Raw genomic sequence first — 21,533 nt, 5'->3', positions numbered from 1 at the left:
TTTTCGAACCCCCCATTTGCATATGCATCTCCGTTTAGATTGCATTTGCTTTAAGTGTACATTTATTTGCTGCACAGCTATGCTCCTGTGTTACTGTAGGCACATACAGTATGTGCCCTGGCTGATGACCACCACCTACTTTTCATTGTTTACCTTTTCGACTTTATCCAACTAATCCCTCTTATGCGTTGCGCAAAAAGGTAAAGGTTTAATTTTCTTTTTTTTATTAAAAATTTGAACAGAAGTTTTGCTGAAGTTTTTTAATACACATTAAAAATGGTGAGGAAAAAAAGGTGGAGTAGTGAAAAAAGTTACGGCGTTTGCATGTATAAGCGGGGGGCGTGTCCATTTGTATATTTATCTAGAAGGAGCCGCTTTCGTCCATTCCTTTTGGCTTATTTGTTCACAGTGTTGCCCATTTTGTCTAATCTTGCCGCTTTGTCACATGCACTCCGCACATCTCGCTTGGCTAAGTCTATGCAATCAGTGCGCTAGCCGTGCTGGACTGGTACTTCCAGGTCGATGGCAACAACTTTTTTCTTTTGTAGTATCGCGAAATTCTGTGAATTTTCGATTCAGTTAAAATTAATCTGAATTTACAATCCTTATCCTTTTTGTTTTTTTCAAGATGCTTTCTCATGGATACGGCCTTCTTTATTAAAAAGTATAAATCCTCTGGAATGGTCGTGGCAACCCCATGGGCTCTTAATATTCTGAGGATTTTATTTCCTGTAACGGCCTTTACTTGGGGAATTCCATAATTGTCTCTTAATGTAGCACCAATTTGGGATGGGGTTTGTCCTTTCTTGGCCAATTTAATTATCACATCTTCAATTTCAGATGGCTTCTGTTTCAACCAACTTGGCTGTTTCCTTTTGTATGGAATGGTGGAGCTGGAAATACCTTTTCCCTTACCGTACATGCGACCCATTGTGTTTGGCTGTTAAAAAAAGGGGGGAGGTCCACACGAAATGTTTACATGTAATAGGTCAATATATATATATACCCTCATAAATGGCCATATCGACATGTGCGCTCTCCCGCACGCATTGGTGCAATTGTTTATCTGTCTGCAGTACTAGCAGTACTCCCTCCAATTATCTTTACAAACGCGAAAAAAAATATGGCAAAGGGAAGCACAGCTTTTGCTAGTTTAGTGAAAATGTATGCTTCATATAAACCCAAATAGTACCTAACTGTGCTTTCCCTCCAAATTATGTAAGAGTGTACATATGGCCTCTTTGACCGCGCACATATGTAAAAGCTTAGGCCGCCTAGCTATATTAAGCGTACATTCACGCAGATAATGTGGCCCACAGTTCCGCATTAATGTGTTGTAAAATATTATACTATGTAGATGACTACGTAGATAGGTACGCACGGAAGTACGCTGCTATGTGAGGCCGTCGTTTTTTTAATAACATTTGCCACTTACCTTAATAATTCGAAAGGTTGTAAATGATTGGTTTGGTTTATTATAGTAAACGCACGTAAAAACGGCTTGTTGCTCCTCTTTTTGGCTTGCGAAATGTTCACAAGCTTTGCTTTTTCAACTGCTACTTTGAAGAAAAGAAAAAATCCTTTCGTTACGCGGATATATATTTTTCTTTTACGTTTTATTGAAGAATTAAGAAAACTGCTTCTCGTACGTAAAGGATACCTTTTTTTGTTTAGTTTTCGTCGCAAATTTTTTTTATAAATTTTTGTATTCTCTAAAATTGAACACTCCCCTGGGGGAAAAAATGAACAAAATGTTTTTTTTTTTTTTTACCCCGTACATATATCATATATATTACGTGCGTAATAGCTGTGGCAACTCTGCTGTTTGTAAAAGTGCGTCATTTAACGCACACGGCTGCTGCCAGAAAGGTTTACTGCAGCTTCGCAATAGGGGGTATTATGATGGTAGATGTATTTTGCCTATCCACTGTACGTATAACTTAACTATTCATTTTTACTCATTCTATGGCATGGTTTCCCTGGGCATTTTTTGCAAGTGGACGTACCCCGTTGTGCCTCCTCCTAACCGCGCGGCATTGCCCTCGACGACAAATGCGGGGGCTGCATAGTTGGAACTTGGCGCTACGCTTATATTTTTTCTTTTTATTTTTTCGCCCGCAGTGGGGTGATCTAGGGGTAAGGGGGTGCGCTTAACGGGTTAATTCGAACACGAAGGTAGGGCGGCAAAGAAACAAAAACGTTTTATATGCCTTTCTTAGCCCTGGAAAATTGAAACATTTTTTCTATAACTCATCTGTAAGAGTGAATTTTTTCCCCTCATTATGCGGTAAAATCGAGCAGGTGAAAATATGTTCTTTTTAGGAGTTTGTATTTTGTGAGGAAAGGCTTCCATAACGCTGTACCAAAATGGGTATATATATGGATGAAAAAAAATATGCTGAAAATGTATGCGCGATCATGTTGTACATATATATAAAAGGGGTAAAAAATAAGGGAATTTTTTTGTGTATGTACATTTTTAAGAGTTTCGCATGGCATCCCGTTTATGCTTCTACTGTTATGTTACCCCCTTTTGGAGGAGTGATTTTATTTGAAAAATTGAAAGAATCGTATAGCTCGCTTTAAAGGGCATAGACTTTGCGCATGTCATCTGCTTACTAGATATTTCTTTTCCCTGGAGGCACTCATTTTTTCTGCCTAAACCGTTGTTTAATATGACGTGAAAGCGGTGAAAATTTTGAAGCAACAGTGCAATGCTACACATGTGAGGACGAGTTACCTACGAAAGGGAAGTGACGAGACGGAACGTGACGTTACGTGACGAAGTGGAAATTTAAGGCCTTCTCTTAAAGAACAAAAAAGAATAAAAAAAAAAATCACAATTTTGCATGTTTGCAAACACGCACTTCACTTTTTTTTATTCATTCCTCCCATGAAGTGAATTAATATGACTCTTCTTTGGCACATATGCCTCTCCGGGAAATTTCGCATCACGCATTTATTTAACGCGCGTAGTGGTTAATCATTGCTTGGAAAGTAAAAAAAAGGTGTATGATAAGTAACATTTGGAATAATTTTCCCCTTGTTCCTGAATCCTTACCCTGTGTACATAACTGCTTTGGACGCCATAAAAAAATGCCAGCACATCATGTGTTGCAAAAGACGGAGAAAACTGGAAAACTTTTAAAATCCGGCATCACGTAGGCGTATTATTTTTTGAAAATGCAATTTAAATAGAAAAGGACATTTTTTTTATTCATTCACTGTACACCCATCGGCTATCAAAGTATCGTAAAAATAATAAAAAAAAAAAAAGCGGTGTAAAAAAGGATGCGATTTTTTTGTCTATTTAAAATGCCATGAAAGAATAGGAAAATGATGAAGAAGCATAATACCTTTTTTAACTTTGATAAAGGGGACTCCCTCCCCGCGTGCTCACGCTCACGAAACGGGAGAGATTACACCGGTTCGATGCTGACCACATATTCCCGGCACACATCGTTCATGTGATGATGCCCATGCCTTTACTGGAACACTAAAAATTGTTCCTTCTTTACAGCCTTCCTAAAGTGACCACTTTTGGGGTGTACAATTCAACGGGGTTCATGTAGTAAGAAAAAGAGTGTTGCTTCTAGTGCTCACTTTTTCTCCACATGAAGGGTTTTTTCCCTAAGACAACCGAACGATTCACAATCGTGCTACGACTAAGTGCCACTCAACTGCACAGATGACCTAACCGATGGTTTTATCAAATTGCATGGAATTCACCCACCATCCGTTATGTGATCAGTTCTGTGGAATGGCCTTTTCTACAGTGGATTGGCAACACAGTTTAAGGGAAACAAAGAACTGCCCCACTGGCATAACGCATATAAGGTGAAGGTACCTTTGGGGAGAGGAGGAAAGGGTAATGCATGCTGAGCACTATACCATACGGACACAACTACCGAGGTCAGAATTGACATGAAGTAGTTACCTTGCTAGTCACTATGACATATTCGTGCCTACCTATTCGGAATAGGCGGGGGATAAGGAAGCCTCCGTTGCATACCGAAATAACTGCTTCATCCATAAAACCGATTGCTCAGAGCTATCCATGGAAATGCAAAAAAGGGAGTGACAAAAATCCAACGAAATGGGTGAAGAGGTAATTCCTTTTTCTAATTTTATTTTGTCATCCTGCTTTGAGCTTTCAACTTTTTTTTTTTGAAGTGCACAGAAACGACAATCGTAAGGGAAGATCTCAAATAGTGAAACTTCCCCAATTTGCGCGCTTCACTATGGTTTATCTATTTCGCCTACTACGCGAAATGACAAAATAGGGGAAAGATACGAACGGGGAAAAACTTCCTGCCTCTGCCTTATCCGTGTGTAAAATAGGCACCTCAGTGTTCTTTGTCCTAGTATATACATATACTGTCTAGAAGTTTTCATTTTTTTTTTTTTCCTTATGAGTCCTTCCACATGCGTTAAAGATCGGAGTGTGGGTGGATGCATAAGTGAAGCTCCCCTTCTTAACATTTTTGCGTAAAGGGGAGAATCACCATGAAGGGCATATCCCCTTAACCGCTAAGGCGATTATCCTCATGATCAGACGGAGCAGGGAAGTGGGTACAAAGTGGGGATTTACATCTGTGGCATGGAAGCATATACACATACATACGCTGAATTTTAATCCATCCTGGGGGAAACAAAAAAAGAAAAATATGCTCACCTCTGCTATGCCTACTTGACGATAATGCGCATGCTAATCATAAGCACATTCTCAAAAATATATACAGACGTACAATTTATGGTAATTGTACAGCCTGGGCGTGGATCTGCAAAATGTTAAGGTGGACGGAAAGGTAAAATTTAACTCGGCGTCCTCAACTCATGAACAAACAAATTAATGACTGATCATATAGGAGCAACGGGATATACATGCCTCCTATTAAGCGTTCGTACTAAAAAGGGGAGGAAAGCATAATTTTATTTAATCACTCCGTGTATACAGCATATATGTACGTATACATGTTTCACTTTTACGGAGCCAAAGTCTTTTGCCTTTAATTGAACCAAAAAGGTAAAGCAGGAGGCAAAAAAAAAGCCGAAATGGATAAGCAACGAAAAAATAATACAACCCAAAAAATGTAAAAATAAGAATAAATGAATTCCTACTTTCAATTTAATATCCTTCCATTTCTTTACGAAAAAAAAATCTGGTGACAAAGTTAAAAATGAAAAAATACCAATTTGTCAATTTTTTTTTTTTTCTATTAGAAAAGTGAAGAAGTAAAAATACATTTTATTTTTACTTACATTCCCCCACCGAAAAAAAAAAAGCACATTTATTATTTGTGACGAATGTTTCAGTACGTATCACTACGTTTGAGAATATCGCAGTTAAAAATATAACGTGAATAACGAGTTAAACTGCCATATTAAAAAAATATGTGAAGGTTTAAGCATATTAACTTGCCACGCAAGGCTCCCCGCGGGAATTTTTCACATTTGCTACATTTTTCTGACCAACCAGAACATATACCATTCTTATGAACTCTTTCGCGAGTACATTTTTTTATAAGTTGAATATTACCTCAACTTTAAGCTTGCCCTTTTTTTGTATCATGTTTGGAAATATCTTTTCCTTGATTGTTTGTATCCTCAGAAAAGCCCTCCAAAAAGTAAAACGATCCCCCTACTTTTGTTTCTATGTATTTACAGAGTTAGGTTTTTCAAGGTAAGCTTAAAAGCGCATCATAGTACTTTATGCGCGTGGAAGCCCATACAGAGCGTGTGACATCGCGGATGCGGGATCACCAGTTGTGAGCGTAACACGCCAATTGTGAGGCGCGATATGCGAATTTGGGGCGAATGAGAAATACTGCCCGAACGTATATGTGCCCCCCCACATGCCGTTTTTTCCAAACCCGTTTGTTGACTACTCCCCCCGCGTGCTTCTTTGCCCATTCGCGCCGTGTGCCCAACGCATGGTAGGCGACGAACGGGCAGAACTTTTTGAGTGAAATGGGTAAAGGATCATGACGATGGTCTTAGTTGGCGCAGTCAGAGGCCAGGCGCCCACAGCGATCTCAATGGTCACGTATTGATTTGCGCCTAGGTTGTGTACCAAGCGTTATGTGCATCTCTTTTGTGTATCTCATTTGTGCATCTCATTTGTGCATCTCATTTGTACATTTCATTTGTGTATCTCATTTGTGTATGTCATTTGTGTATTTCATTTGTGTATTTCATTTGTGTATCTCATTATGTGCCACGCTACGCCTGTGTAATAACCCCCCTTCTAGGTGTAATTATACGAACGTACGCATCCATCCCAGTGTACTTTTTCTGTATGCATTTCGCGTACCAGTGGATATATACCGCCCTACGTGACATCCACGAGGTCATACGCTTGGTCCATCGCATTGCTTTTTTGTCAGCACGAGTTTTCAACACATTGAACGTTTGGCTTGTGTATACGTACATTCTTTTTTTTTGACCTTGCGCGAATATTCTTTTCTTACCTTGTACATTGGAGGGTAACTCTGATTAAACACCTTCCCCTAGCCCATCTGCTCTCATGTGTCATTTTCCCACTACGCCATTTCGCCATTTCACCACTTCTGTGTAACAGAAATATATCCCCCAATTTTGTGCATACAAAGTTAAACGTTACAATAGCCTGTTTGACTGCGTAGGGTACCATATCACCTGTGAGCTTTCTCCCTCCTGCTGCTTCATCATAAAATGAAATTGATCCGTGTATAGTCCCCGTTTTCTTCACCCCTCCCCGTGCTTATATAATTGTATGTTTCCGCATCCCGATGATAAGGAGGCGGTTACCCTGAGTTATTATAACTTTTTTTATTTTTATTTTTTTCTCTTTCCCTTGACTCCCCCTCATCTGCAGATATAACACCATCGCGTTTTAAGATAGCTACACTTGGTAGGGCCGTACAGAGAAGCTAGTTAACGCATAGATCACAAGCAAAAAGAAGCGAGCCCTGTCTACGTGTGTCACTTCCACGTCCATCTCACTTTCTCCCCTACTTCTTTTTTTTTTTTTTTTTTTTCCCTTCAAACACCCACCTTGAGCAAAATGGGGTTACACTTATTTCCCAAGAAGATGATGCACTTGATAAATTTAATCGTGTCGGTAATCTGCCCTGCAGTCAAAACGTACAACTTGTTACTAAATAAGAAGGATAAGCCAAATGACGAGTTCGTCCAGTACATCCATTTCCTCACCTACTGGATTATGTACTCTCTGTACTCGTACCTGGAAGCCCTTTTGTTAATTCACCTAATGAATTATATACCATTTTACTCAGAAATCAAATTGGCCTTTTTTTTTTGGTTATATAGTGACACCTTCCAGGGCGCTGGATATATTTATTTTAAATGGATCGAGAAGCATTATGCTCTTGTGGATAAAAAATTGTGTGACCTACTGCAGGACAAGATCCCCAAAAATGTGGCCGCTATGTTTTACTTCGAAAAATCCAACAAAAAAATACACAACAAAATTAAGAGCATTGTGTCCAAGAAGGATTTGTACTGAACGTTGCGATTTAGGGGGGTAGAACCCACGTTGTACGGGGCTGCCAGTTAAAAGGCGCAGGAAAAAAAAAGCTGGGGAAAACGAATGAAGCTGCAAATGGTGAGGCAGTAAAAGTTGTACATGTCAGAGGCCGTTCCCCGTTTGGCGGGTGACCATCAGCTGAAAGATAGAAACTCAAATTAAGTGAGACAAGTTCTTTTTTCCCCTTTTAACGAATCCACACACATTGTCAAGTTAAATCCGTGAATTAGCGCAGTTTAGGGGTTAAGTAGATGTATGTGGCATAGCTGACGATTGTACTTTACGTCGACTACCAACGCACAAGGAACGTCCGCGCAATGTACATTGCGTGTAAGCATGGTCCGATGCTCACGCGAAACGGAATACACCTTTGCCCAGTTCAGCACAACATATAATGCTTTCATATCGATGTATTAGGAAAAGGGCCTGCAGTTTTAAGCAGAATGAATATATACAAAAAATATATATATATCCGCGATCAGGATTTTTCATTTCTCATTTTTATGAGTTCATATATGAACTTCTGCTTTTTTTTTTTTTTTTTCCCATTTTTACATCATACATTTCATATAGCTGCCTTTTTTTCCCCTTTTTTTCTCACCCACTTATAACCATTTAAAATTAAAATGCTAATCATGCGAAAAAAAGTGACGAAGGAATATGTGAACAAATTTATGTATATGTGTCCACGGAATGTGATATATTGTATATACGTGTCTACATGTGTAACGTTTGCATGTGTATGCAAGATCCGCACGTGCTCATATGCAAATGACCATTTTAACAGCTAAGGAATGCACAAACCTTTCTGCGCTGCGTATGTATGCTTTTATATATACGTACACAGAGGTGTATAGGTATACAGATATATGCATGTTCATGATATAATTATGTTTGTTTTAAAATTTCCTTTTGTTGCAATAATGTGTCAGTCTTATTTTTTAATTCATTCATAATGTGGACAACTTCACTGTTTTTAATTTTTTTTTTTAAAACAATTACCCTAAATAAATTTGTCCAAATGTATCGAAGATTTTTTTTCTTTTCCTTTAAAAAAGTCCACACTTTGGATAAGGAGCAAGTCTCGGCGCCGGATTACAATGACGAAGATAACACAGTGGTAATCCGAAGAGAGAGAGAAGAAAAAAAATAAAAAATATGCCAAACTGTGGAACGCATTTTCCGCGTAATTCATATTACCACACATTTGAATACACTTAAATGGCATTTGAATTTTCCCCACTTTAAATTAGTTTGGAAAAAAAAAAAAAAAAAAAAAAAAAATTACCCTCCTCTGGGAATACATTGCCAACAATGTAACTGCAGAGGGGTCTACAAAAAAGGCAAACATTTGGCTGAACCATTTTTCGAATCGCGGCGGTGAGCTGTCCCACTGCGTCGCGCTCGCATATGTATCTGTACACACATGCGTATGTATATATTTACTTATATATATGTGTGTATATATGTGTATATATGCGAACGCGTTTTAGCGCGCCATGGTTTTCGCGGTTATACAAGTGGCTACCCCCATCCGATGTGCACGACGTACATCCATATGACAAACTGGCTGGCGAACGAGCAGGGGGCTATCCGGAAAGAGGCACAGCAGGAGGCACATCATGAGACGCAGCAATAGACGAAGCAATAGACGCGACAATATGGCTGCTACAACCGCTTCTACAACCGTTGCGGGATTCCCTAATTCAAGTAAACCTCATCAGTGTAGGCCGCCGCGGGGGGCGCGTACGGGCAGTAATAGTAACCATAGTTCCGACCGTTTAAATTGAACATCATCTGCTCGTTGGCCAGCTGGTTCATGTGGTAGTGATTGTTCATATACAGGTCCATGTCATTTGGAGGCGGCTTCATAAACCTCTTCTCGCAGTTTGCGCTTTCTGCATTGTTTGCGTGTAATATGTAGCTGTACACGGATGAAGAATTCACCTGACCATTATATTGAAGCTGTGCATTTTTAGGATATTTCATAACATTGGGGGCATTGCCAAGGTTTCCACTGCTACCATACATCGCGCTGTCGATCTGTTTGTTGCTTCTCTTTGTGTTTCCCCCAACGGTGTTCTCATTACTTACGCATACGTCCCTCCTGCAGATCTTGTTTGCATTGTTTAGCGAAAGCAACTTGGATAATTTTTTTTTCTTTTGCTTGCTGTTCCCCTTTGCCTTCTTCATTTGTTCTTCTGTGAAGTTCCCACTTGGATATTTGTTCCATTCGTTTGTTCCCACCAAGGAGTTGTTGCTTTTTTTACTATAATCATTTCGTACGCGCATGTTCATATGTGCCTGTTCGCGCTCACTTTTTGCTTTCAATTCTGTAACGCTGCACTGATGTGTGTGTCCCTTCTGTTTTGTTATTTTCCCGAGCTTGATTTCGTCTGCCTGTTTATTTTCCCCATCAGTAGTCCCTTCCTGTTGTCCGTTTAGCCGATCTGCTTCATATGAAACTTCTTCCCCGCCGTCGCTGCTCACCTCGTGTTCGGCCTTCTGCCTGTCATTTAGGGACTCCTCCGCGTCTGGCACGTCCTCCGTTGGGGATAGCTCCGGCGATGGGGATAATTCCTCCGATGAGGTTAGCTGCTCCGACGGGGTTAGCTCCTCCGATGAGGTTAGCTCCTCCGGTGGTGTTATCTCCTCTGGGTCGTCCTTCTCCCCCTGGATTTTCGCATTTACATCGCTATCATCACCCTCGTTAAATGCCAGTAGTTCTCCTGTACTCTTAACGGCGCCCTTGGTCTGATCCGCTATACAGCTGAAATTTTCTCGAGCCCCGTTATCGCCACCCTCCATTTTATTCACCATGGGACACTGCCCATAACTATACGGATTTGCGTAAAAATATAAGCAATTGCCATAATAATTTGGTGTCATATGGAGCACATTACTTTGATGATCGTACATAAAAAATTCGTTCGGCTTGGCAAAAGGTGGGTAAGGACTAGACATGGCGCCAGCATCATATTTGCATGCATTATTATTTGGCTGGTTATAATTAAAATAGGGGCTATATGTATTGTACTTCATTTGCATCATTTTATTGTAGACTACTGGGTTCACATAATTGTTATAGTCGTAGTTGTAGTTGATATAATTTGGTTCATTCGTTTGACCATTCCTTATGTGTTGGTTGTTGGTCTGGTGTTCTGCGCTTCCACTGGCGATGTCGCATTTGGGGTGATTTTTCTGTACAGGGGGACTCTTGGGAGCACTTTTCTGCGCAGGGTAACTATTGGGAGCATTTTTCTGCACAGGGTGACTCTTGGGATCATTTCTCCTTTTAACTTTGCTTTTGTTATCGCGCGTTTCAACAAGGTTTTCCGTGCCGGGCTCCCCACCGTGCTCTGCGTCGCCCTCTGCTCTTCCGTCTGCACCTTCCGCTGTACCCTCCACTGCACTGTCGACTGCGCATCTGATCGCGTTTCTGGTGGCGCTTCCGCTCTCACCGCCCTTTACGCCCATCTCTGCTTCCCCGCCCGAGCCCCCCCCGATGCTCTCTTCCGTTTTCACATAGCACTCATTCATGTCAACCTTCTCAAACGTGTTACTGACATAGCCCTCAGTATTCACTTGGTCATTCTTTCCCTCCTCTGTGCAGTTCAAACTTGACGAGATCGTTGTGTTGCTGTCGTAAAATCTGTCCCTCTCCTCGACATACTTTTTTTTATTGCAAGACGGAGCAAAGCTATTCATCACTTCTTTATTATTGTTGGCACTGCCCTGTTCGTAATTCTTTACATAATTTGAATTCTTCACTTTTAACTTTAACTGTTTTTCTTTATTCCTGTTTCTGTTTCTATCGCGTCTTTTCCTTTCATCTCTGGGATGATTTACTCCGTTCTTTCTGTTCTGGCCCAAGCAGCCGTATGTGTTGTTGTGACTGTGTTCCTTCTGCGCTATTTGCATCGAGTTGAAGTTGGTCAGCATCAAGTCGAAGCTTTGGGTGAAGTTTTTGTTGCCATCGTGGAGGCCATTCTGGTGGCTACTCCTGTTGCCATTTTTGTTATCATTCCTGTTATCATTCCTGTTGCCATTCCTGTTGCCATTTCTGTTGGCATTTCTGTTACCATTTCGATTGCCATTTCTGCTGCCATTTTTGTTGAAGCTTCTTACCAAGTTCTTTGACAAACTGTTTGCCAAGCTGTTAGTGAAGTTATTTTCCATTTCGTTTACCAAATTTTCCTTGCCGCCACCTCCAGCATCGTCTTTCCCTGTGCAGTTCACATCGCCGCTGGCTTCACATATAATATTTCCTCCACTTTCGAAAAGCACGAGGTCGGTTTCTTCGTCCACTCCTTCTACTCTATCCACATTTGTTTTTTCTAGCAGAATTTCTGGTATCCTTGGCACCCTCAATTCATCAATGGTGTGGGCAAAACGACACGTTGATCCGTTCAAGCAAGTCTTATTTGCAACAAACTTACACATGGAAGATTTGTACGCAAATAAATTCTGCGCAGATTTTAATTCCTCCTGGTTATGGGCATAATTACATTTTTTATTAAAACATTCTTCTCCTTTTAGCAGTTTGTAACATAACTTAGTTCTTTTCAAATCTGGAATTGACCGCAAATCTTCAATCGAATGAGCATAGTCACAGTTACTTCCTTCCTTACACCGGTTTTCCATATGAAGGGGGCACAGCTTCGTCTTCCAAAAATGTTGACGGAGGGTTACTGACATCTTCATTGTTTTAAATTTGGCACAGCGGTCTTTAATTTGAGAAGGCGTACCACGAGATGGACAAGCCAAAAAAAAAAAAAAAAAAAAAAAAAAAAAAATTGAGCCAATTTAACCAATTGCCCGAACAGGTCAGGCAAAAAATACAAATTAATCGCCCGAACAGATTAGGCAAAAAATGCAAATTAATCGCCCCAACATGTCAGGCAAAAAATGCAAACTAGTCACCCAAACAAGTCAGGCAAAAGGGGGAAACAATTATCCAAACAAGACAAACAAAGGAATATGCTAATTAGCCGAACAAGACAGATAAAATGGACAAACTAATCAGATGATGAAGACAGAAAAAAGATCGAACTAGTAACGATAAACGACAAGGGAAGATGAAATTTCAATGCAACGACGCCAAATGCACAATTGGCTCTCATCATAATTAATAAAAAAAGATATACTTGCTACATTTTCCGACAAATTACGTTTTTAATAATATGTTATCAAAGCATGTAGATTGTTTCTAAATGTCCTCATATAAATTTTAATATATCATATGAATTTTTTTTAAGACCAATTTTGAGCAATCTGCTACGTCAAATAATTTCTGCTAACTGACGGGGAATGCCACTGACGAGTAAGTGTATACGTGTGGGTAAATGAATTAGCATGTAAAAACATTATTTTTGCAATTTTTTTAAAAATTTTCAAGTGAGTAAATTAACTGTGGAGGAAAAAGCAAAGTGGAAAATTGAAGAAAAAGTAAGAACATGCGAATAAATGGAAACATGCAAATGTATAAATATGTACATATACCTTACATATGTGTGTACGTTTGTATGTATACTCCTAAGCGTATCAAATGATTTCTTAAAACCTTTCCTTTTTTTTTTTTTTTACATTTTTGCGATGACAAGCATGTAGTGAATATATCTGGATACACACATGCACACACTTTAAAAAAAAAAAATATACACATATATATATTGCCTATATTTAATTATTACCTTGTTTGTTTTTTTTTTTTTTTTTTTTTCCATCGCGTATGGATACGCAACCAAGAACATGTAAAGCTTATGCGACAAATGTACACGTACCGAAATGGATGATTCAACGAGAAGGAGGCATATAAAACCTATTTACCTTTCAACCTTGATTAGTCATTTTGGACACAAAACTCTGAGTGACACCTTTGTGGAGAGTATAAAAACATGAAAGTTGCGTACGTTTCCTGTTTGTAGAAATGGCAAAGGGGTTAAAAGATAAAATAGTGCAACTCACGTTCTGGGAGAAACTGCCCTTATGCATATAAATATATATATAGCATAGACAAAGACGATGCAGAAAAAAACCGGCAAACAGTAACCTCTATGCCGCTAAACCGAAATCGAACTTCTACAAAAGGACCTTCTTATGTACACTTGTACCTCTGTTGACGTTGATCAATAAGGCGCCACTTGGGTCCCCTACGTCTCGCACATATATATGTGTGTATATATATACCTGTGCATGCGCATTGCCTACCTGCATGTACTGTGAAAGTCTAACTGGCCTAGCGATCCACCAGGCAACTCGCGTATGCTTAACCAAAACATGGTAGCGTTTTTCTCCCACACGTTATGGGTGTCAATCCGGATATTATTTTACAATTTAGAGAATTGCAAAAGTTGGGGAGCAGCCTTCTTTGCGACAAAAAAAAGAAAAAAATACTTATCCCCCGTGGTTTCGCTGTTGCAAATATCGTTGTTCAAAAAGGTCATAATAATTAAGCACGTAGGTGTGTGTGTGGGCCTATATGCACATCATTATATGTTCGTTGTCATATGCACGTCGAACATAACTGATGGTGGGGGCCTAAACGAATTTATACGCCCTAAAGTGAAATCACAGGCTGTCCTTAAGGAAGGATTACCACACTTTTATAGAGGTCGCATTCATGAATAACGAACAAATAAAATTTTCCTGGGGGGGAAACAAAAAGTGAAAGAAAAATCAAAATTAAACATTTTTCCATATTAACAAATATGCAAATTCTTAAATTGACAAATGTGGGGAAAACAAATGTTTGCAATTTTTACAAACTCTTTCATCTGTTCTAGCTTTAAAAATGATCAAAATGGATTACTTGTAATGTCTGGTTTTTTGTTTCTTTTTTTTTATTTGCATCCGTGGTAGCTGTTTATTTCTGGGGAGGGAGGGGCGCATTTTTTCCCCTGAAGGAAAGAGGCTAGTAAATATTGGAACGGCATTTCCCCCCCTTGGCACGAATTGCATCCTCAAATTTTCTCATTTTAAGGGAATAGGTACATGGAGAAATGACGCGAATATGAAGGGCAAAATGAGGCCTTTTTTTCCCTTTTTTCCTTTTTTTTTTCTTCTCGCCCTGTTCAGTAATTTTCCGTGTTCATTGATGTTAGGCCTAGCATGTCATTTTGCTCAAACGTTCTTTCATATTCCTCTTCTTTTAAATTTTCATCGTGCATAATGTCATCGCTTGATATGTAGCTGTTCGATGCAATATCGTCAATCACAAAATCGAAAGGGCACAATTCCTCCGTTTTGCACAACTTGTACAAATTCCCAATTAGGCTTTTTATTTTACTTGTGATAAATTCTTCATTTTTTATTTGGCTCTTCGGAAGTGCATTATCGTTTGTTTGCTCCCCCCCCTGGTCGTATCCCTGCGTCTTGGTGCTAGAATCCCCAAGTAGGAACTTAAATTTATCCTCCAGCGACTCGATTATTTTCAGAATCAGCCCCTCGACGGTAGTGAGAGAACCACCGAGAATTCCGTAATCCGACGTGAGATCCACAATGGGGATGTGAATAGATGCCGTTTCTGACTTGATTACGAATCGGTTTAAGTCGCTTTTACTTCTTACAGTGAGTGTAATTTTCTTCCCTTTGGGATTGATCTCCCCGCTGCTCTTAATTTCGCTCGTCTTAAAGTTGCAGTTCGCACACACATAGGACATAATTAGGCACTTTTTAAAACCTGGTATATTAATTTCGCAAAAGTTGTTGGATCCCATATAATTGCAGCAGGGGCAATTGGACGTGAACGACTCTATTAACTTCCCCTCCTCCTCTTCGCTTATGTTTTCGTACCGCACGGCGGCGCGGCTGTTCACGCTGTTACTCATACCACTACTCACACCGCTACCCGCAGTGTTATCCATGTGGAGATACTTCTTAACAAAATCGAAGTTTTCCTTCTTGACTTTTTCCACTACGTGGTCCTCCTTTTCTTTGTCTCCATTTGGCCCCAAATTAACCACCTCATTTTTACCCTCAAAGTCTTCTTCATAAAACCCGATTTCGTTTAATTCCTCTTTGCTTCGTTTGTAATGCTCCACCTTGACGATGCCTTTTTGCAGATCTTCATCGTAGTGCTCCAGGGAGCTCAGTCCTGACGGGTCAACAATTTCAATGGTGAAGATCGGTTCCTTCGACACGATATAGGTGGACAATTTATGAACTGTGGACTCGATTAGCTTTATGTAATTTTCTACGGTAATCTGTTGGCCCTGCTGATTAGTATCGGCAGATTTGTCCCCCCGGCTGGTTTGGTCTGCTGCACGTGCGCCTTCTCCATGATGACCTTCTCGAAGAGCTCCTTCTCCATGAACATCTTCTCCACGTTCACTCTTACTGGTAATTTCTACTTCCACGTTGTGCGCATTTGTGGAAAGGATCTTTGCGCCATCTACCTCATCTGCGCCATGCTCCCCATTGAGGAACTGGCCTGACTGTGATTGCGGCCCCTCGATAGCTGCCCCTTCTGGGAGCCCATTGGCCTCACAATACATGTGCTTCAAATTTCCGAGATACTCGGTGAGGTTGCTAAGGGCAGTCTGCAGAAAACCCTCGATGGTATTAATGGACCCCTTTTGTGTTTCCTTAGGTATCTCAAAGTCAATTTGTGGAATCTTCAACATACCATACTCAGACTTAATCAGTTGCCTATCCATATGCTCACGTTGGCTAATTTTAAAAATTATCTTAACTCCTTTCTCCTTTATCGTGTTTAAATCTTGGATAACATTATTCCTGTAGTTGCAGAATCCACACTCAAATGAATGTATCAATACATTTTTAAAATACGGGATGTGCAACTTTGCTATCTGGTTTATTCCTTCTTGCTCGCAATTCATGCACATGGATCGAACCTGGATGGTTTCATCCAATGGGCTTATGTCACCCTCTTCCCTCACAGGCGCTGTCTGGTTATTCGTGGTGGCTTCCATTGGTAGGGGGAAGTGGGAAGCGGCAGATCGGGGTTGAAATGGTTGGTAGTGAGCCCGTTTGGCAGCCCAGTTTGTCAGTCCCGTTTGCGGAATGGCGCAGGGGAGCCACCTGACGGGGGCAGTTTTCCTTCGCAAAAAGGCATTAAAAAAGTAATTTGAAGGAATGCGCGTATAGATTCAACGATTGGTGGGAAGCGGCACAAAAATGTTACCCTATTTTTGTATGAACGCTCGAGCCTATCTGTGCGTGATTCTTCCAAGCGGGGCCCCAAAACCAAGGCGCCACATTGCAACTGTCCAGCCAACAGGAAGAAACCCTAAGCAGCAATGCGCACGCTTCTTACAGCTTTAACAATCGAATGAGAAAATTGTCAATAAAATGGCATGATTACTCTTAAATTAGGAACAATTTTTAAAACGCAAACAATGAAAAAAAAAAAAAAAAGGGAAGTGATAAAATGGGTAACCACCTACAGGGCATATCGAAAAAGGCCCCATTTGGGCGTAGCTAAGTTTACGATATTATGCATCCACTTTTGCACCACAAGGGGGAAAAAACAAAAAAAAAAGGCACACGGGGGAGGGAATAACAGTGAAAGAGAACATCACATAAAGGAAAACTTAAAAAAATTCGAAAAATTAAAAATGTAAAAAGTGTATTTTTTTAGGTTGCGTTTCGCAGCTTTTTATGCTGGCCGCTTCGCATTCAACATCTTCTGCCCCTGAAAGGAGCATTTCCAAATCGTTGCGCGTTGTGATTACGTATGAACTGCGCCACGCTTTTCTCTACGCTGCGATGTAGACCCCACATGTATGACTCCTTTTAAAAAAAGGCATTCGTCCCCGGCAAGCACAACGCAGCATCCTCTAATGAGCTAATGGGCTAAATGCTGTGTGCTTCAAAGTGGTGGTAATTCGTCTGCTGCAGCAACGGAGTCTCGTCATTTTGCTGGTAGTAAAAGTAAAATTTGATCGCAACCGCCGCGACGATGAAGATCACTGCGTAGAACAAAATGTAGTTCACGAAAATATACGACAGAATGGTGACAAGCATGTAGAGGAGAATGGCCCCCAGCACCCATTTCTGCAAAAGGGAAAAAAAAAAAAAAAAAAAAAAATTTATTCATTTATGTTAGGACAAAGTGGTACATATTTCCCACTGGCCCAGTTTATCACTGATATGCACTTTCTCCAATCGGCGCTACTCTCACCTACGCCTTACTATAATTTGCTGCTTGTTAAACTTCATTTCATTCGGCAGGAGCTCCTCATAGTCACCCTTGTTTTGCATATTGTCACTCATATATAGTAAATTATATATGGTGGAATTTCTGTACGGGAAAGAAGAAAAAAAAAAAGAGACACGAGTTGATGCGTTAAGATGCCATTCTTTTTTTTTTTTTTTGAAAAAGAAAAGTATGTCAATTTGGTGGTGACGCGTTTGTAATCGAGAAATGTGTTGCACGACAAATTGGGGGGTGAAGGGGAAAAAATAATGTCTTCCCTCTTTTTTCCCATGAGTAACTCTCCACGCACGCATGAAAATGGAAAAAAGCACATGAAGCGAAATAACCAATGAAAGGAGCAATTCAGGGATGGGGCTAACAACAGTTTTACGTGACACAGCAGAAGAATATCGGATGCTTTACACACAGAAGCGTTACTCCCTCCGCTACCTCTTTCTCACCTCTGAGCCAAATTTTGCAGGGCATTCTGCATCAATCCAGCGGTGCTGCTGAAAATTTCGCCCAGCTTGTCCAAGTTCATTGCTTTGTGTCCATCCATCTGCCATTTGGTAGGAAAAAAAAAAAGAATACATAAATGATATGATACAGTTGCAATTAGTTGAATGAGGGTTGGCGGGTTTTTCTCACATACCGCCCTTAATGGCAAAGTGGACTCGGCTAGTACAGAGGGGTACCCGCAGATAAACACGTGGAGCGACCCCCGTGCATGTTGCTACTCATCAGTGGAACTGTCTTAAAGGGAGGCTACTATATTTGCTGCACATGCGCTTTATACCTTTACTCAACGTGACAAAGGAAAGGAAAAAATATGGGACGCTTCGTTTCGAATGAAATAATGTGTGTGTGTATTACTCAGCGGATCACAACGATCAACTGTCCAGAACCCCAATTAGACATATAACGAATTGTAAAAAAAAAGGATTAACTCTGGGGATGGCTTCTGTGTGGCGTGGAGCGGATTTCTATCGTAAAAGGAGGGACACTTCATTTGTTTAGTATTTGTTTGGTGTTTGTTTCGCGTTCTTCTCGCATGTCGCTCCGCTTTCCTTTACCATTTTAACTTGTCAAATTCGCGATTTTTCAATTGCCCCAGTTTTTTCAGATTTTCCATCCCATGTGAAAAAATTAACGAACAAAAATAAATCACCAAACTGCTCCTCCCTTTGCAAATACGAAAGTTAAAAGTGGAGTCAAAAAAACAGAAAAGAAAAAAAAAACGGGAAATTTATTTCGGCCACGTTAGCAAAATTTTTATTACAAACACGGTGAAACTAAATGCGCCCCTCCGACATAGGCGGGAATATTTCGCCCCTGCCACTTTAGCCTGTGCGCGAAATTACGGGAACATGTTCATTCCAGTTAAACTTTTCAACTTGCCACTTTCTCGAAAGTTCCTTCTTTCATCAAATTTAACTTTTAAAATTCCACGAAAGGCAAATTTAAAATGGGAACAATACAAAGTTAATATGACAATTTTTTTTTTTTTCCCAGATTCAAAGGTTGACAATTAAACCATACTGCTTACATGTGTTATGTACACATATGCATGCGAATGTGCGTACGTACAAGTATGTATCTAATTGGCCAGCCGTAGGGATGCTCCCTCATGTTCTTCCAATTTGTGCATTTCTCCACTTTACGTGCTTGCCATAACGTGGCAGAACACTGTGTTGACCATTGCGCGGCTTCGCAAAGCTTGCAGGCAGAGTTCCTCGCCCAACGCGGGTCAAGCTAGGCACACCCTTAGTGTCCCCACTGCACGCAACGTCGGCCGACGTGTGGACAAGCATTTTCCCGAACGTCGCTACCTCCCCCAGGCGCAATATTGCATAGCGGCAATATATATTTTCATAACTTCAACGTTGCAAGAAAATGTGTGCACGCATACTGCCAATTCGCTGCCCCCTTTTTAAGCAGCTCTAAAAAGGGTCAGCAGCCAAACTGGGGGATTTCAATACACCACCCGAACTGACCACTTCGGCGTGCCGTCACGTGGCTTGAAAAAAAGTCTCGATGGGCTTCGTTAAAAGGGACACAACTTGCAGGCACAGCCGAGGCGGGGGAGGAGAAGCATACCATTCGCTGCATCGATTCGCCGTATCAATCCGGGCGTACCACTCGAGCGCTACAACTGACCTAACCGCTTAACCCCCCCAACAAGAGGGGACATCACTGCTGTGAAGGATGAACCTTCTAACCTTACTCGCGATCGCAACGTGCCTTACTACAGGAAACGCATTTCTGCACAAAAGGATCAACTACAACTACAAGCGAACAGGACATGCGCGAATAAGCGACAAACCCACGGCCATACAGTGTGACCACGCCCTTTACAAAGTTCATGAAAAGAAGGGAATAAAAAAAATTTACTCTTTCAAGAGACACGTATCAGAAATATGGAATAACATTAAAACGAGGAGGCTAGAGAATTATATGGAGGATTTTTTTCAAACGCAGCAAGTAAAGGATACGCTTCAAAATAACTTGCTCTGTTTTAAACACCTATTTAATAAGTGTAAGTTGGACAGAGTAATTATAGCAGTTAATGTGGCCGTGTATCTTTACTTAAACCGAATTGATAAGGATGCTGAGAGGAGGATTTTTTTTCACAAGGGGAATTTAATGGAAGTGAAACAACAGAAGGCAGAAAAATACAAATGCAATTATCACGATGTTTACAAAACAAAAAATTTTAAAACATTTTTCACTTCCCTTTTTATTCACAAAAATATTTTGCATTTATATTTTAACATGAGTTCGCTAATTTCCATATATAAGTTAATTTCACCAATTTACACGAACAGCCAAATATTTGGTACATTCCTCTTGTCAGGGGTCCTGTCCAACATCATATCATACATTTGTTACTTGCGAGAAAAAAAAGAAAATGTGCTTTTGAAAAATTTAATCTTAAAAAATGCTTCCAACGAAAATAATCTCCTTGTAAATAAAAATAATAAAATTATTTGTGGAAGCAGTTCCTGTATTTATTCTCTTTATGGAATGCATATGACATATATTATATTTTTTTACTTTAAACATAATTATATTGTTAACAGCAATTTTTTGTACAATTTTTTTTATTCATTCGTTTCATCTCTGCTTCTCGAAAATGTCAGTCACTTGAACCATGCGTTGGGCTTCCTCAGTGGGTTTTTCTTCTCCTCCCTCATAGTGCTCTTTGACAGGAATGCCTAGCCGGGCATTCATACGTGTACGCCGCGCTGATGCCCTTTACCTTTTTGCCCCCTAATTCGACTCCCGGGTGGTAACCCCCACCAACTGTTTTTTTTCCTCTTAAATGAAAGTTTTACAAAGAGACAAGCTTGTCCAGCGCATCACGCGCACCACGCATACCACTCGGTAGACAACTAGAGCCCTTGACCGAAATCGATTCGCTTCACATAGAAATGCCCCCCCCGAGCGACGCAAAAGGCCACACATCGCAAATGTGTGCTCTCACCATGCACATACCTTTTCCTTTGCCAAAGGGGAGAAAGTGTACAGAACGGTTACGGAAAATAAAAAAGACTGTAAAATATGCGAATTGGAGATGTGCACACAGGTTACTGTGTCGTGAAACAAAGGGCGTCACATGAACATATGGCTGCGTAGTGAGTTATCAAAAAAAAAAAAAAAAAAACGAAACAACGGAATGCATCATTTTGGAACACTCAAAAAAAGTAGTACGGATATCACCTCTACGGCGATAAGTATTTTTTTCCTCGCAATGGGTATCAACATGGCTAGGCGTGCCTGTTTAGCGGCCCATCCATGCTGGACAATGTTGTACCATTTTAAGCTGCGCCCAGCTGCCCCGCAACG

The 21,533-nt window shown here is 40.4% G+C and overlaps 6 protein-coding genes across 6 annotated transcripts; 2 read left to right on the top strand and 4 right to left on the bottom strand.

Moving 5' to 3' along the window:
* Positions 1–475: 475 nt before the first annotated feature.
* Positions 476–931, bottom strand: C922_01076 (40S ribosomal protein; the record flags this gene model as incomplete). Its single annotated transcript, XM_008816684.1, has 1 exon — positions 476–931. The coding sequence occupies one exon, from the start codon at positions 929–931 to the stop codon at positions 476–478; it is 456 nt and encodes a 151-aa protein (XP_008814906.1).
* Positions 932–7,045: 6,114 nt separating this feature from the next.
* On the top strand, positions 7,046–7,507 carry C922_01075 (hypothetical protein; the record flags this gene model as incomplete). The annotated part of the gene is made up of 1 exon (XM_008816683.1): positions 7,046–7,507. One exon carries the CDS (start codon positions 7,046–7,048, stop codon positions 7,505–7,507), a length of 462 nt encoding a protein of 153 aa, XP_008814905.1.
* Positions 7,508–9,229: 1,722 nt separating this feature from the next.
* On the bottom strand, positions 9,230–12,232 carry C922_01074 (hypothetical protein; the record flags this gene model as incomplete). Its single annotated transcript, XM_008816682.1, has 1 exon — positions 9,230–12,232. One exon carries the CDS (start codon positions 12,230–12,232, stop codon positions 9,230–9,232), a length of 3,003 nt encoding a protein of 1,000 aa, XP_008814904.1.
* Positions 12,233–14,601: 2,369 nt separating this feature from the next.
* Positions 14,602–16,461, bottom strand: C922_01073 (zinc finger protein; the record flags this gene model as incomplete). The annotated part of the gene is made up of 1 exon (XM_008816681.1): positions 14,602–16,461. One exon carries the CDS (start codon positions 16,459–16,461, stop codon positions 14,602–14,604), a length of 1,860 nt encoding a protein of 619 aa, XP_008814903.1.
* Positions 16,462–17,344: 883 nt separating this feature from the next.
* Positions 17,345–18,246, bottom strand: C922_01072 (hypothetical protein; the record flags this gene model as incomplete). The annotated part of the gene is made up of 3 exons (XM_008816680.1): positions 17,345–17,545; positions 17,684–17,792; positions 18,149–18,246. 3 exons carry the CDS (start codon positions 18,244–18,246, stop codon positions 17,345–17,347), a joined length of 408 nt encoding a protein of 135 aa, XP_008814902.1.
* A 1,646-nt stretch (positions 18,247–19,892) lies between these two features.
* Positions 19,893–20,906, top strand: C922_01071 (hypothetical protein; the record flags this gene model as incomplete). The annotated part of the gene is made up of 1 exon (XM_008816679.1): positions 19,893–20,906. The coding sequence occupies one exon, from the start codon at positions 19,893–19,895 to the stop codon at positions 20,904–20,906; it is 1,014 nt and encodes a 337-aa protein (XP_008814901.1).
* Between the last annotated feature and the right edge of the window lie 627 nt (positions 20,907–21,533).

The sequence above is a fragment of the Plasmodium inui genome (genome assembly GCF_000524495.1).
Source record: "Plasmodium inui San Antonio 1 unplaced genomic scaffold supercont1.3, whole genome shotgun sequence".
Taxonomy (NCBI): domain Eukaryota; phylum Apicomplexa; class Aconoidasida; order Haemosporida; family Plasmodiidae; genus Plasmodium; species Plasmodium inui.
This window is presented reverse-complemented; position numbering and strand designations above follow the sequence as displayed.